The 14913-nt window shown below is 54.0% G+C and overlaps 1 protein-coding gene and 1 pseudogene across 6 annotated transcripts in view; both read left to right on the plus strand.

The window, feature by feature from the left end:
• The first annotated feature begins 240 nt into the window (after nucleotides 1–240).
• The window catches only part of FUBP3 (far upstream element binding protein 3), a 47379-nt gene continuing 32706 nt past the window's right edge, over nucleotides 241–14913 (plus strand). For 4 of the 6 annotated variants that reach the window (XM_049774025.1, XM_049774021.1, XM_049774022.1 and 1 more), the window contains exon 1: nucleotides 247–350. In XM_049774025.1, the coding sequence (XP_049629982.1) occupies nucleotides 267–350 (84 nt within the window). In that variant the 5' untranslated portion in view covers nucleotides 247–266. Of the gene's footprint in view, nucleotides 351–1931; nucleotides 2747–14913 lie in introns of all 6 variants that reach the window. The other 2 variants (XM_049774023.1, XM_049774024.1) reach the window with 2 other exon arrangements.
• On the plus strand, nucleotides 10713–10845 carry LOC126010402 (uncharacterized; annotated as a pseudogene).

Genomic DNA, 14913 nt, shown 5'->3' on the forward strand with positions numbered 1-14913 from the left:
GAGCTTCCGGCCGCGGGCGCGACGGCCACGCCCACTTCCGGCGGACGGACCAACCACGTGACCCGGCCACGCCCCCTCCGACGCGGCTCCTCGGGCGGCGAGCGCTCCGGCCCCGGGCACTTCCGCCGGAAGTGGGGCGACTTTCCCTTTCCGGCGACGGGTCCCCCGGCAGAGCGGAGCGCGGCGGAGCGGGAGGGAGGCCGCACGCACGGACGGACGGACGGACGGGGGAGCCGGGCGGCGGCGGCGGCGGCGGGGGCGGCGTCATGGCGGAGCTGGTGCAAGGCCCGAGCGCGCCGGTGGGGATGAAGCCCGAGGGCTTCGTGGACGCGCTGCACCGGGTTCGGCAGGTACGGGCACGGCCGGCTGGCGGGAGACGGGAGCCCCGGGCCGGGCGAGGCCAGGCGGGGTCAGGCCTGCTGCTAAGGGGGGAGAGGAGGAGGAGGAGGTGGAGGGCCAGGAGGAGGAGGAGGAGGAGGAAGAAGAAGAAGAAGAGGTGCAGGAGGACTAGGAGGTGCAGGTGGATTAGGAGCAGGGGGAGGAAGAAGAGGACTAGGAGGTGCAGGAGGAGGAGGAGGAGAAGGAGGAAGAAGAGGAGGTGCAGGAGGATGAGGAGGAGGAGGAAGAAGAAGAAGAAGAAGAGGAAGAAGAGGTGCAGGAGGACTAGGAGGTGCAGGTGGATTAGGAGCAGGGGGAGGAAGAAGAGGACTAGGAGGTGCAGGAGGAGGAGGAGGAGAAGGAGGAAGAAGAGGAGGTGCAGGAGGATGAGGAGGAGGAAGAAGAAGAAGAAGAGGTGCAGGTGGATTAGGAGCAGGGGGAGGAAGAAGAGGACTAGGAGGTGCAGGAGGAGGAGGAGAAGGAGGAAGAAGAGGAGGTGCAGGAGGATGAGGAGGTGCAGGAGGATTAGGAGGATGAGGAGGTGCAGGAGGAGGAGAAGGAAGAAGAAGAGGAGGTGCAGGAGGACTAGGAGGAAGAGGAGGATGAGGAGGTGCAGGAGGAGGAGGACTAGGAGGTGGAAGAAGAGGAGGAGGACTAGGAGGAGGAAGAAGAGGAGGAGGTGGACTAGGAGGAGGAGGTGGACTAGGAGGAGGAGGCGGAGGGTCGGTCCTAGAGGCCACAGGCAGCCCTGGTCGGACACCTCGGCTCTGGGGTGCTCCTGCAGCCTGGAGCAGTCGTGGGGTGAGGCGCCCTTGCTGCGAGGCTCTGGCCCAGCCAGATGTCCCCCAGGTGCTGACCACCCCCTCACCAAGCATTTAACCCGGCACACCTGGACCCTTCGTGTCCTCCCAGCCCCAGGTTGGTTCTGCAAGGGCAGCAAAGCATGGTGGTACTGAGATCCACAAGAGAAGTGCAGGGGAGAGACACACATACACCCCAGACGGACAGTCCGAAGGCTGCCTTGCCGGCCCAGGTTCTGGAGCGGCTGCAAATTTGGAAGACACCTGTTTGTGCTCCCTGAGTCCCAGGGTGGGAGGAAGAACTGGGGGGCACTTTCCTTTTGAAGATGCCGCCTTGAGTGTGTGTGGGGGGAGAAGGAAAAGAGTTAGAGACATAGAGCACTTGTGGGGTGATTCACTGGGTCTCAGAACCCTTTGGGAGGATAGAAAAGTTGCTTTGCCTCCCCCAGGGCAGAAAGGGAGAGGGGAGCTCTTGCTGAACCTGTGAAATCTGGCCAGCCGAAACACACGGTGCATTTGGTCAATGTTCAGTAATGGGGGTTGGGGGGGGGGGTTCCTCTAGAAGGAGAATGGGACCTGTGGAAGATGCGTTTTGGTGTGACTCCAGCTCCCCTTGCTTTCCCCATGGCTGGCCAGGCTTTTGGGGTGGTGGTGGGGTGGCTATCCTTGGCTTCTGGTCTAATGGCACACATACTAACTCACTTATCCTTTGCAAGTCGGGCTGTTAACTAATGATTGCTTGATTCCTAACAGATAGCCTCAGGACTCATTGTGTTAGAAGAAGGCCTGCGCTCGCTGGAAGATGTGGTTTTCCATCTCTGTCCGCTATGCCGGGGGAGGGAACCCCCCTGTACCTGTTGCCCCGATACTGACTCTTTTCCGTTGTAATACTGCTGCTCCTCCTCCTCCTGTAGACCTGGTGTTGGATCCAAACCTGTGGTTCCACCTAACCTCTTAGCCGCTGACTCCTTCCTTTACTGCCTAGGCCGCCAGCCAGAACAGTTCCTAGCGAATCTCCTCCTCCATCTCTCTTAGACTTGTGAGCCCGCCCGGCTGTCGTCTGGATGAACCTGTACATCCAACTTCCTCTCTTCCCGTCACTCTGCCTGTCTGCCGGCGGGCCACACTGCTCTTCTCTCCAGGACAGGGTTCTGAACTGGTTGTTTTTTCTCTCGCTGGCTTTTCCACTCTGTGCCGCGCTGTGTGACAAGCACCTTGCTGGCCTCTTCTGTATCCAGGAAGAATTCTAGCCACTGCCCTCCCCACCCCTACCCCCAAAGAGCACAGCCCCTCTGTTGGCAGAAGGCCTGTAGTTGAACCTAAAGTGAAGTGTTGAACCTTTTTTGGCAAGACTCTGCTTCTCTTGAGCCGGTGGTTGAGAATCCATGTTCTTGGACAACAAGCGGGCGGGCGACCCTCTTGTTAAAATGCTGGCCCAGTGGTGGACTGTTGATGCAGTGTCTGGGCACTCACTCACTACTAGCAGAGACAAACTTCATTGGAAATGGTCCCAGCTCTGAAATGCGCCCTTGACTGGAGCAGTCATGAGCCCCAATGGAGCCAATGCTGTAAGTGCGTTTGTTCACTTTTGAAAATATTAACTGTTGGGGGTCTCTAACTTAATCTGTGTCCGAGGATTTGGTGGTCTTTAAAAAAAGCCAAAGGACAAAAAAAAAAAAAAAGGAGGAAACCAACCAACCAATCAAACAAACAAAAACCCAAACAGGTTTGTGGGTTATTTTAGGTCCCTTAGAGCTTGCCTCAGGACAGAGTGGAATGTTAGAAATCTGAACTCTGCTCTGCTTATGGTAAACCTGGTGTCAGGATTGTATCATGGCCAAGGGGATGTCAGCGGTTCTCTTCTCCATTGCTCTCATCCTCTGCCTGGTCCCCACTGCGCCTCTGGCTGCTTGCCTTGGTGCGTGGAGCTGAAAGTGCATTTCTTCACAGAAGGGATTGCCAACCTAACCCTCCTTCCATGGCCCCCCTAATCATCAGCAACTGTTCTGCAGGACCCCTGTCAGTTTGCTGGGGAGGAGTGATCTCAGGGAAGGGGGGTGGGACTCTGACTGTGAGGCTCGGAAGCTGCGTGGGGTGTGGCAGAGGGGCCCTGGCCTTCAGTCCATTAAGTGCCCTTCCTGGTAATCCAGAAATCTTTTTGGATGCTTTTGAAAATGGAAAGCCCCCATCTCACTTTGGGGTGACTTGTCGGGATGCGGGTAGGTCCAGAGGAAGTCTGAAGAAAGTGTGTAAAATGGGAGGTTTCCTGCTGGGGCGCAAAATCCAGTGTAAAATGGATTAATCGTGTTTCTGCAAATCAGCAATCAGCAGTAACGATGGAAAGAAACTCGCAAGGGTAGAACTGGGCTTAGGATGGTGGATGTGTTAGTGCAAGTGGATTTTTGTTTATTTAAAAAAAAGGGCAAAAACAGGGCCAGGAAGCTAGCCTGGTGGTTTGGAGTAAGGGACATACCTGGCATGTGATGGGCCCCTGTTCCATCTCCCTGTACCATGTTCAGTTCCCTGAGCTCTAGCAGGAGGGACCACCTGAACACAGAGCCAGAAGTAGTCCCTGAGCACTACCAGGAGTGACTGAGCTCTCCTTGTTTTTCCTGGGTGCAGTTGGGTGGACTCTGCAGGGACACCTGATCTCTGTGCTCATTGGTTCCCTGGCTGCCGTGGTGTGTCCACAGGTTGGGCCTGCTTGCATGTGCCTGCTGACCCCTCTCAGTGGCCAGTCTCTAGTCTGTTCCTTTGTAAAGACAGGGTCTTGGGGATTCTGCCACGGAATCTTGGGGAGTCAAAAGAAAGAACTTTGCAGATTCTTCTGGAACCTGTTTTTTTTTCCTGTTTGTTTTAGGTTTTGGGGCCATAACTGATGGGTCTCAGGGGTAACTCCTGGCTCTGCACTTAGAAATCACACACCTGGCAGGGCTCAGGGGACCATAGGAGATGCCAGGGATCAAATCCAGGTCAGCCACTTGCAAGGCAATTGCCCTGCCCGCTCTTCTGTCGCTCCTGTCTGGAACCTGGTTTTTGTTTTGTGTTTTTCTCAGCATGCATTTGGGGGAACAGTGGCTATTTACAAGTCCCCCCCCGCCCCCCCCCCCCCCGTAAGAAGGCACTGCCCAGTGACTATATATCCAGGAAATGTCTTCAGGATAGAGGGGTTTCTCGCCCCAGCCACTTGCAGTTGAGCCCCAACTCGTATGGCCAACCCTGCCCCCAGTCCTCACTGTGTCTCAGTCATTTGAAGGACATAGGGAAACCCCACCCCACCTTTCAGCCTTTCGGACAATTGGAAAAAGCCAGGGTCTGCATGGAAAGTCAGGGCCACCCTTGCATCTCTGCTCTGAGCCAAGAACAGAGAGGTTTTTGCATTTCCGGCTGAGGTTCTAGCCAGGGAAGAGGCTTTTGCCTGTACTGGCCTCTGTGGCCCCTCATGCTGTTGTGCTGAGGGCCCTGAAGTCTGCTAATTCGTAATGTAGTAAGACCAGACTTCACATGGGGAGGCCAGGCTGGCTCACGGGAGTGTGGGGTAGGGGGACTGCAAGCTGATTTTGCTGCCTTTTTTTTTTTTCTTCTTCCAGTTTTTGGCCACATGTAGTGGTGCTCAGGGGTTACTTCTGGCTCTGCATTCAGGAATCACTCCTGGCTGGCTTGGGGGACCATAAGGGATGCCAGGGATCTAACCTGGGTCGGCTACAAAGCACTCTTTGCTGTGCTATTGCTTTGGCTCCCAGACTTCACTCTTGCTGCACCAGGCCTCAGACACCTGCATGGTTCAATGAAACATGCCATTTCCTGCTTTCTCTGGGTCGGCTCTCGTCCCCTGTCATCTACAGGGCAGTGTCCAATGGAGCCCAGAGACCGGCCTGCAGGCCATCCGACCTGCTCCCCTTGGCTGTGGCATTTGTGATCTCTCTGACCCTTTCCCAGGGGCCCACCTGGAGCAATAGCACAGAGGTAGGGCATTTGCCATGCATGCGGCTGACCTGGGACTGACCCCAGTTCTATAAACTCTCCCAGCTCTGTTGGCCCACTGCTAACACCTCACTGTGGGCATTGGAGCCTGGCACTCCTTTCTCGGCCTCTATTCATGGGCCTTCCTGCCACGGGGTCACAGGCACATTTTAGAGGAGCACCTGGTGACGTGCTAGGGCTTCATTCGGCCTGCATGTGCTCAGGTATCTTAACACCTTCCTGCAAGGTATTGGCATCTGTTTGGTCGCTTTTCTGTGACCAGCTCAGCGCTTCTTTCCAGGTGGGCATCGTCCAAACTTCACTTTTGTAGCTGAACCTCAAGGGAAATTAGAGAGAGAGAGAGGGAGAGAGGGAGGGAGGGAGGGAGAGAAAGAAAGAAGAGTTTGTGCACGCTTGCTAGTCTAGCCTTCTGAGATCTTCTATTGGGTCTGTTATACCAGCAGTTCTTTTACTCTGCTAAATGGAGCTGGCTGGGGAGAGAACTCTGGCCGTAGTGCCTGCCCCTGCCAGCACTACCCTGGGCATGGCCCTTCATTTGTTGGTCCCTGGGCACTTCTGGCTATGGTCCTGGTAGCCCCTAAGCTCCAACCCTCAGGCAGGGCAGGAAAGATATTACAGGGAGTAGGGAAGGCCTTGCCTGGCACATGGCTGACTTGGGTTTAATCCCAGTGCCACCTCTGCCCTTTCCTGGGGCATCACCTATGTCCCGTCTTCTCCCCCCCCAGACACTGAGACACCTGTTAGATATGGTCCCAAACGAACTCCACACAAAAACAAAATCATCAGGCCCAAGCGTTACAGTGCCAAGTATGGCCAGAAGTGATCTGTGCATGGGGGACCTCGGGCACTGCTGGTTCTTGATCTCCCACAAGAAAAGGTTTGGCATTTTGAGTGTTGTTCCGACTTGGGGAAGAGTGGCTGGTGCTTCTGGAAAGCTCGAACCACAGTCACTGCTGCTGTTCTGCCAGGCGGGAACCCTGTGCCATCGATGGATGCAGGGCTGGTGCCATTGCTGAGGATGTGCTGGGCCAGTGCAGGGATAAGTGAGACTTGGAGCTGGTGTGACCTCACGGAATGAGGTAAAGAGGCGGAAAAGTGAGGGCAAAGGCGAATTCTCGTTTTATCTTGGAAAATAAGATCCACGGAGAGCTGGAGCTGCTTTTTCAGAGGCAAGAAACAGATTGGGGGCCGAGGGGCATCATATGCTAGACACTCCTGGGAACTGAGTTTCCTCAGGACAGGAGGAACTGACTGGGTAGGTTTCCATTCTCAGTAGGATTCACTGGAGGACACAGAAAAGAGCATTGGAGGGGGCTGGCTTCGCACATAGCTGCCTGGGGTTCGACTCCGGCATCCCATATGATCCTTTGTGTCCCGTCAGGAGCTCAAGACAGGTGCAACCCCTGAGCACCACCAGTTGTAGACCCCACCCCAGCCCCTAAAAAAGAGCATTGGGAAGCTGCAAGGTAGCACGTGCTCCATGTATAGGGGCCACTAGTTCCGTCCCCAGCACCTCCAGGTATGGCTGAAAGCGCTGCAGAGGGCTGGGAGAGATGGTCCAGGAGGGAGATGGGACACTGTGTCACAGATGGCATCAGTGGCTCAGGCTCAAATCCCTGGCTCCACAGGTGCCCTTCTGAGCACTGCAGGGTGTAGCAAGAAAGTCTAGAGGCCCTTGAAAGAAGGGGCTGGATTAATAGCACAGTAAAGAGGGCATTTGTCTTGCACGAGGCCAACCCAGGTCCCCTGAGCCTGCCAGGAGTAACCCCTAAGTAACACCAGGTATAGCTCAAAAAACAACAAAAACCTGGAAGGAAGAAGGGGGGGGGGAGGGAAGGAGCAGTGCCTGCTCAGCTGCAACTGGTTGCCAGCACCTGGGCTTTCCCAGGGCCTTTTACCTTTAGAGACGTGGGTGCCAGCCACCCTATGCTTTGCTGTGTATCAGGGAAGCAGTGATTGCACCTGTATGGAACATGGATCTGGCATAGCTCAGTGCTCGGAGTATACCATGCAGTACTGAGGACCAAGCCTGGGTTTCCCACAAGAAATATGTGAGAGGGCTGAAGCTATAGTTTTGTGAGAGCATGTTTGCACATAGCTGGCTCGGAAGACTCGTGGCATCTTGTATGGTTTCCCCAAGGATCACTAGGAGTGATTCCTGAGTGCAGAGTTAGGCGTAATCCCTGAGCACCACTAGATGTGGCCCAAAACCCAGAAAAAGAAAGACATGAGAAGTCCTGGAGTTAAAAAAAAAAAAAAAAAAGACAAGTCCTGGAGTGATCGTACACTTGGGGGGGGGGGGGCATTTGCGGAGCCAGGAATAACCCTTGAGCACTGCCAGGCATGGCTCAGAAAGCAAAAAAAGAAAAAGAACGAAGTCCAGCCTCTTGTCAAGAATATTCTCAGTGTTGGGGGTCAGAACGATAGCACAGTGGTAGGGTGTTTGCCTCGCACTTGGCCAACCCAGGACGGACCTGGTTCAATCTTTGGTGTCCCATATGGTCCCCCAAGCTAGGAGTGATTTCCGAGCATATATAGCCAGGAGTCACCCCTGAGCGTCACCGGGTGTGGCCCCAAAACATTTAAAAAAAAAAAAAAAAGAATATTCCCAGTGTCTGTTTATGTCATTTCTAGAGAAGTGAAATCTTTGGTGAAGTCTTTGGTGAACTCCTGGGAGGTGCAACCCTCAGCTTCCTGGGTGAGAGAACACTGGAGCATTCAAGGGCATTGCGTCCTCCCCTAAAACGGATGCATGGAGTTGTCAGGAGGAGCTGCCTTGAAGAGCTGGCATCTCTGGACCAGCACACATGAGTTCTTGGTTTGGTCAAAGGCCACAAATAGCTTGGGGTTGTCTGTCTTGCCCAGGCTCATGTCTGAAGGCCACCTATCTCGCTTCGAGAGCTTGGGTTAGACTGGATTGATTGTATTGGGTTATCCGGAGGGACCCGGGTCATCTTGGGTCCCAGGCGGGGATTTCCTCGTGGGTCTCTGATTCGGTGGAATGAATTTCCCAGGGGCATCTCACTGATGTGTTTATCGAAGACTTTTGGGGCTGAAGTGGAAGTACAGCAGGGAGGTCACTGGCCTTGCCTGTCACAGACCTGGGTTCAATCTCGGCACCCCAGTGGGTCCCCCAGCATACTAAAAGTGATCTCTGAGTGCTGACCCACTGTTGAGTATGTCCTCCATCCCCCAATAAAAAGACCCAGAAAATAGACTTTGGTCCCCAAATGTCCCTGAATGCAGTATCACTGGTATCAAACCACCAACCCAGTTGGCCTAGAATTGCCAGGAGGGGTCCCCAGACCTCCCGGGCACTTTCTAAGTGACACCCCCCCCCAATAGTCCTTGGATTTCAAACGAGGACAGTTCCGCTTTGTCACTGATCAGATCTGTGACCGATGATGGCTGTGGATGGTCCCCTGGAAGGAGGCAGTGAGTTACTAACAGGACGCCCAGTGCAGGTGACCTCTGGGGTAATGGTAGGGCTTGGGGGCTGCCTGTACTTTCACCGTGTGACACTGGGGACTTCGCACGCTCATGTGTGCTGCTCCATGTGACTTCAGTAACATGGCCCTCCCGGGCCATGGAGACCACACACTTTCATCATGTCTTTCCAAGCTGATCTCGTAAAGATGGGGCTGGGCCACATTTTCTGTCCCAGTTCCCACTGTCACAGTTCTCCAAGCATTCGGAGCCTGCCCCATGCAGGTGTGAAAGGAGGAAACACTACCCAGCCAGCTGTGGCCTCACCTGCGGACTCCTGGTGGTGGTGGGGGAGATGGGTTCTCTTGGGGCTCAGGGAGCACAGGACATGGGCTCTGAGGTGGGCTTGGTGCTCACTGTTGCATCTGGGCCCTGTCCAGTGTCCTGACCTCAAGTTCTTGCTGTTGCCATGGCCTGTGGTGGTGGTGGTGGGGGGGGTGTGGATAGGCAGGGGGGAAGCTCTGTCTATTTCTAGTTGCGTTTTATTTTCTCTCTTTTTTTTTTCTTCTTTTTTTTTTTTTCTAGTTGCATTTTAAGGTAGTGGAGTTAAATGGGTCCTGCACCGCTGTCCGGGACCCCTTCTCTCCTACCAGTCTCCCACCCTGCAAGGAGGGGTCTTGACTTCCCAACGGTTCCTCTCAGGAGCTCACTGATGTTAGTTAGCTGGGGAATAGGGTCTTGCCTGGTTTCTGTCCTGTAGTGGTTTGTAGACCACCTTTGTGATGTTTGGCTTGTAAATACTCTTTTTTTTCTTTTCTTTTTGTTTTGGGGCCACATCTGGCAGTACTCTGGTTACTCCTGGCTCTGTATTCAGACTCAGAAGACCATATGGGATGCTGGGGATCGAACCCAGGTCAGCCACATATAAGACAAGTGCCCTATGAGGTGCTATCACTCCAGTGTCAGTGAACTCTAAATGTTCTATTTTTACTTTTTATTTTTTTAGGGAGCCATATGGGATGCCAGGGTTTGAACCTGGGTTTGCCACATGCAAGACAAACGCCCTATATTCTGTGCTGTTGTCTGGCCCCTTAATGTTCTATTTTAAGTTCATTTTAAAATTAATTTTTTCTTTTTTGGGGAGGGCACACAGTCATAGTTGGGTTATTCCTGGCTCTGTGTTTAGGAATCACTCTTAGTGGGCTCGGGGAACAATGGGATGCTGGGGTTCGAACCTTGGTTGGCCACATGCAAGACAAACTCCCTACCTGCTGTGCTGTTTCTCCAGTCCCTTTGGATTTGTTTTGTTTTGTGTGTTTTCTTTTTGGGGGCAACACCCAGAAATACTAGGGCTGACTCCTGTCTCTGCATTCAGGGATCACTCCTGGCTGGTTTGGGGGACTGTATGGGATACCAGGGATCGAAGCTGGGTTGGTTTGTGCAAAGCAAATGCCCTCCATGATGTGTTATCAATATGGCCCCTTAGATGTGTTTTAAATTGTCGGTGGGGGCTTGGAGAGATAGTTGCCCTTTTTTTTGTTTGTTTGTTTTTTGTTTTTGGGCCACACCCAGCGGTGCTCAGGGGTTACTCCTGGCTGTCTGCTCAGAAATAGCTCCTGGCAATCACGGGGGACCATATGGGACACCGGGATTCGAACCAACTACCTTTGGTCCTGGATCGGCTGCTGTGCAAGGCAAATGCCGCTGTGCTATCTCTCTGGGCCCGAGATAGTTGCCTTATTCTGAACTAATCCCAGTTCAATCCCTGGCACCACACGTGGTCCCCTGAGCACTGATGATGATGATGGGATTGATCCCTGAGCCCAGAGCCAGGTGTCAGCCCTGAGCACTGCTGGGTGTGACCCCAGTGCCTCCCCAAATCTGCCCCCTCCAGAATATGAGAAAAGGGAAGAGAGGCCGGAGATATAGTTTGGAGATAGGGCGTTTGCCTTGCATGCAGAAGGTCAGTGGTTTGAATCCCGGCATCCCATATGGTCCCCTGTGCCTGCCAGAAGTGATTTCTGAGCCTAGAGCCAGGAGTAACCCCTGAGTGCTGCTGTGTGTGAGCCAAACCCCCCCCCCAAAAAAAAAAAAGGAATAAAAAGGGAAGAAAATGAAGTCACTAGCATTACGCAGTAGCAATATCGTAGCCAATGAGGTTTATTCGAAGCGCGATTATTGCTAATTGAAAACTTTTCCCAATACCCCGATTTGAAATATAGTCGGCATTGGCAATTTTTGACAGTCTCTACGGAGACTGCTTTTAAAAAAAAAGAAAATGAAGTCACTGCCCTGAATGAAATTCACTTGCACAGAATGTGGCTGTGATTAGGGTGTGTGTGTGTGTGTGTGTGTGTGTGTGTGTGTGTGGCTGTGATTAGGGTGTGTGTGTGTGTGTGTGTGTGTGTGTGTGTGTGTGTGTGTCAATTTTTGACAGTCTACGGAGACTGCTTAAAAAAAAAAAAGAAAATGAAGTCACTGCCCTGAATGAAATTCGCTTGCACAGAATGTGGCTGTGATTAGGGTGTGTGTGTGTGTGTGTGTGTGTGTGTGTGTGTGTGTGTGTGTGTGTGTGTGTGTGTGTGTTCATGATCCCTCAGTGCTCCTGGCTGTGATTAGAGTGTGTGTGTGTGTGTGTGTTTTCATGATCCCTCAGTGCTCCTGGCTGTGATTAGAGTGTGTGTGTGTGTGTGTGTGTGTGTGTGTGTGTGTGTGTTCATGATCCCTCAGTGCTCCAAGCTGCCACGTGAGCTTCCCCAAGGTCCTGCTCTAGGCCCCGTGTCCCCATCTCCCCTTGTCCCCTCTCATGGTGGCAGCCATGCGTGTCTGTTGTTTTCAGCAGCCCAGGTAGGAGGCATCCCCCTCTCGTCCCCCAGCCGAGGAAAAAGAAATGTGGGGAGCAGATGGGCGGCAGCACCTGTCCAGGGGATGCTTGGTGATGGCTTGGCACAGCCTGGTTGGTGCCCACTGCCACAGCCTGGCTCTGTTCACCCCTAACCTACACACTGGGTACTGGTTGTTTGGGCTTCACCTGGCAGTGCGCAGGGCTGGCCGACTCCTGGCTCTGTGCTGGAGCACGGGCTCACTCCCAGGGGTGCTCGGGGATCGTCTGTGGTGCTGTTGCTCAAACCCAGGTCGGCTGCCTGGTGGGAAGTGCCCTGCCCACTCGCCTGTGCCTCTGGCCTTCTCCTCCCTTTCCTTGCACACGTTGAGGATGGGCAGCCGGGATAATCAGATAGGGTATAAGGGGCTAATTGAACTCGTGGCACACTGACCATCCTGGTGTTCCTGGTCCTGGGGGGGGGGGGGGGGAGGCCCAAGCCCAACTGGTTTTGCCCCAGGCAGGGGCAAGATGAAAGACTCTGTGCTCCTGGGGCTGGTGGAGAGACAGACAGACAGATATCTGTGTCTTCAAAATCTCTGCTGCATGCCGAGCACATGGGGCCCTCTCTGGGCATCACAGCCTGCGGTACTCGGGCTGCTTTGGGCACGGTACATGGAGGGATGGGTGATTCCTAGTGGTGCTTGGGGAACCAATGGGGGAGCCTGGGGATCTGCTCCAACCAGCGCATCCTGCAGCAGTTCAGGCCTTGCTGCTTGAAACAATGGCATTTGCACGGCTCAAGGGGCACATTGTTGCTTTATGTCTCTATAAAGTGGGACAAAGTATCACGGACGGTCGGAGCATCCTGGAGTGTGTGCAGAACGGGGTCATTGCAGTGGAGCCTTCTTTGTGAGGCCCCCCACCCCACACCCCATTATCTGATTGTCTCTGATCATGTTTGAATGTTGGACCGGACTCAAACTTTCCTTAGTTCAGATGCAAGCAAGCTATTTATTGGCCTTGGGCCCCTCTTTGTGCCGGAGTGGAGTCTTCCCAAGGAGACTCGGGGGGGGGGGGGGGCGGTCCTCGGGGAGACTCGGGCAGTGGGTTGGAGTAAGGGTTCAGCCCCAGAGGTGCTGGAGTGGGCTTGGCGTCCTAGGGGCCCAGGATTCAGACACTGGGTCCTGCCTATCAGAGTCACGCTCGGGACTGTGACTGCCAGGCACCATCCGTTTGTAGAGGACCCGAAGGGCCCCGAAAGCTGCCAACCAGGTCTCCTGGGTCAGGAGCGGGAAAGTGGCGTCCCACCAAGTGTGGCTGGTCTGGGGGAAGCCAAGATCACAGGTGAGCAAGCCACAGGGTTACCATCAGCCCCCAATGGCATCCTGGAGAGGAGAGGGCAGGCTGAGTGGTAAGGAACCTTGACTGATGAATGGGAACCCTTAAGAACCTTTGGTGTTTGGGGAACATCTTCATTATCTGCTGAGAGCCATACGGGTGGTCCTTTTTAAAAATCGCTGGATGGGGTGGCCAGAGAGATAGCACATCGGTAGGGTGTTTGCCTTGCCTGCGGCCGACCCAGGAGGAACCCGGTTCAATTCCCGGCACCCCATATGGTCCCCCACTCTGCCAGGGGCAATTTCTGAATGCAGAGCCAGGAGTAACCCCTGAGCACCACTGGGTGTGGCCCAGAAACCAATCAAATCAGTCAATGAATCAATAAACAAAGTTTAAATCACTGGACGGGGCAGAGTGATAGCACAGCTAGGAGGGTGCTTGCTCTGCATGCAGCCAGCCTAGGTTCGATCCCTGGCCTCCTGTAGGGTCCCTGGAGCCTGCCAGGAGTGATTTTTTTTTTTTTTTTTTTTGTTTTTTGTTTTGGTTTTTGGGGCCACACCCATTTGATACTCAGGTTACTCCTGGCTAAGCGCTCAGAAATCGCCCCTGGCCTGGGGGGGACTATATGGGACGCCAGGGGATCGAACCGTGGTTCTTCCTTGGCTAGCGTTTGCAAGGCAGACACCTTACCTCTAGCGCCACCTTGCCGGCCCGAAGACAAGCCCCTTAAGTCAGTGTCCAGCCCCGAAGGCCTGAGGTTTGTGGAGCAGGCATACCTCAAACAGGTGCTGCCCGGCTTTGCCTTGTCGTAGACTTAATGGCAGGATTTAAACAAGCTCTTGGGGGGCAGACAGATAGCACAGCAGTAGGGCATTTGCCTTGCGTGCGGCTGACCTGGGATGGACCTGGTTCGATTCCCGGCATCCCATATGGTCCCCCATCCTGCCAGGGGCAATTTCTGAGTGCAGAGCCTGGACTAGCCCCTGAGTGCCACCGGATGTGACCCAGAAATAATCAATAAACAAAGTTATTAAAAAAAAAAAAAAAAGCTCTTGGGGACTGGAGCATTGATAGTACATCAGGGAGGGCATTTGCCTTGCATGCATGCAGCTGACCTGAGTTCAATCCCTGGCATCCCATCGCGTCCCCCTAAGCACATCAGAAGTGATTTCTTTTTTTTGGGGGGGGGCACACCCAGTGACGCACAGGGGTTACTCCTGACTCTGCACTCAGAAATCGCTCCTGGCAGGCTCGGGGGACCATATGGGATGCCTGATATTGAACCCAGTTCGTCCTGGGTTTGCCGAGTGCAAGGCAAACGCCCTACCACTGTACTCTCTCTCTCTGTCCCCCAGAAGTGATTCCTGAATACAAAGCAAGGAGTAATCTCTGAGCACTCTGACTCTTCCCCCCCAAAAACGAACAATAAACCCAAGTTCCTGACAGTACAGGGAAATGACATTTGCTTTCATGCAGCTCACCCACATTCGAACCCTGGTGCTACGTCTGCTCCCCCAGCACCACCAATAATTTCCCTCTGACTGAACAAATCCCTTTGGTCTCCCAAAGGCTCAGCAGGGGACCTGCCCAAGCTGCCCACCTGCTGGTCCCCTGCACCCCCTCCTCAATGGCCAAGACCTTGAGGGCTCCACTGTGCAGCCTTGGTGTGTGCGTGTGTGTATGTATGTGTGTGTGGCTTGGCTTTCCTCCTCTCTGTCCCCACCTGAATGGAGACATGTGACATGTGGCCTAGAGTGAGGCCCTTCTTTGGTCCCATTAGAATCTTTCCCAGGCTGGAGCAGTGACGCAGCGGTAGGGCTTTTGCCTTGGTGGATTCAGGACGGACCGTGGTTCGATCTCATCCCCCAAGGAAGGAGCGATTTCTGAGGACAGAGCCAGGAGTAGCCCCTGAGTGTCACAGGGTGTAGCACAAACAAACAAAAAAGAATCTGTTTGTTTTCCATGTCAGGCAGCCCTTGGAAGCTAGAAATTAGCCAGCTATCTAGAATCTTCTGTACTGCCCACAGCCCAGCCTGCCGGACCCCTGTGTATTGTGTGCGGCCTGGCCTCGCCCCCCCTGCAGTTAAACCTCAGAATGTGTCACCTGTTCAGTTCTTTCTGGGGTGTTGGGGTTACATCTGGCAGTGCAGAGTTGCTTCTGAC

Source organism: Suncus etruscus, chromosome 5 (genome assembly GCF_024139225.1).
Source record: "Suncus etruscus isolate mSunEtr1 chromosome 5, mSunEtr1.pri.cur, whole genome shotgun sequence".
NCBI lineage: Eukaryota > Metazoa > Chordata > Mammalia > Eulipotyphla > Soricidae > Suncus > Suncus etruscus.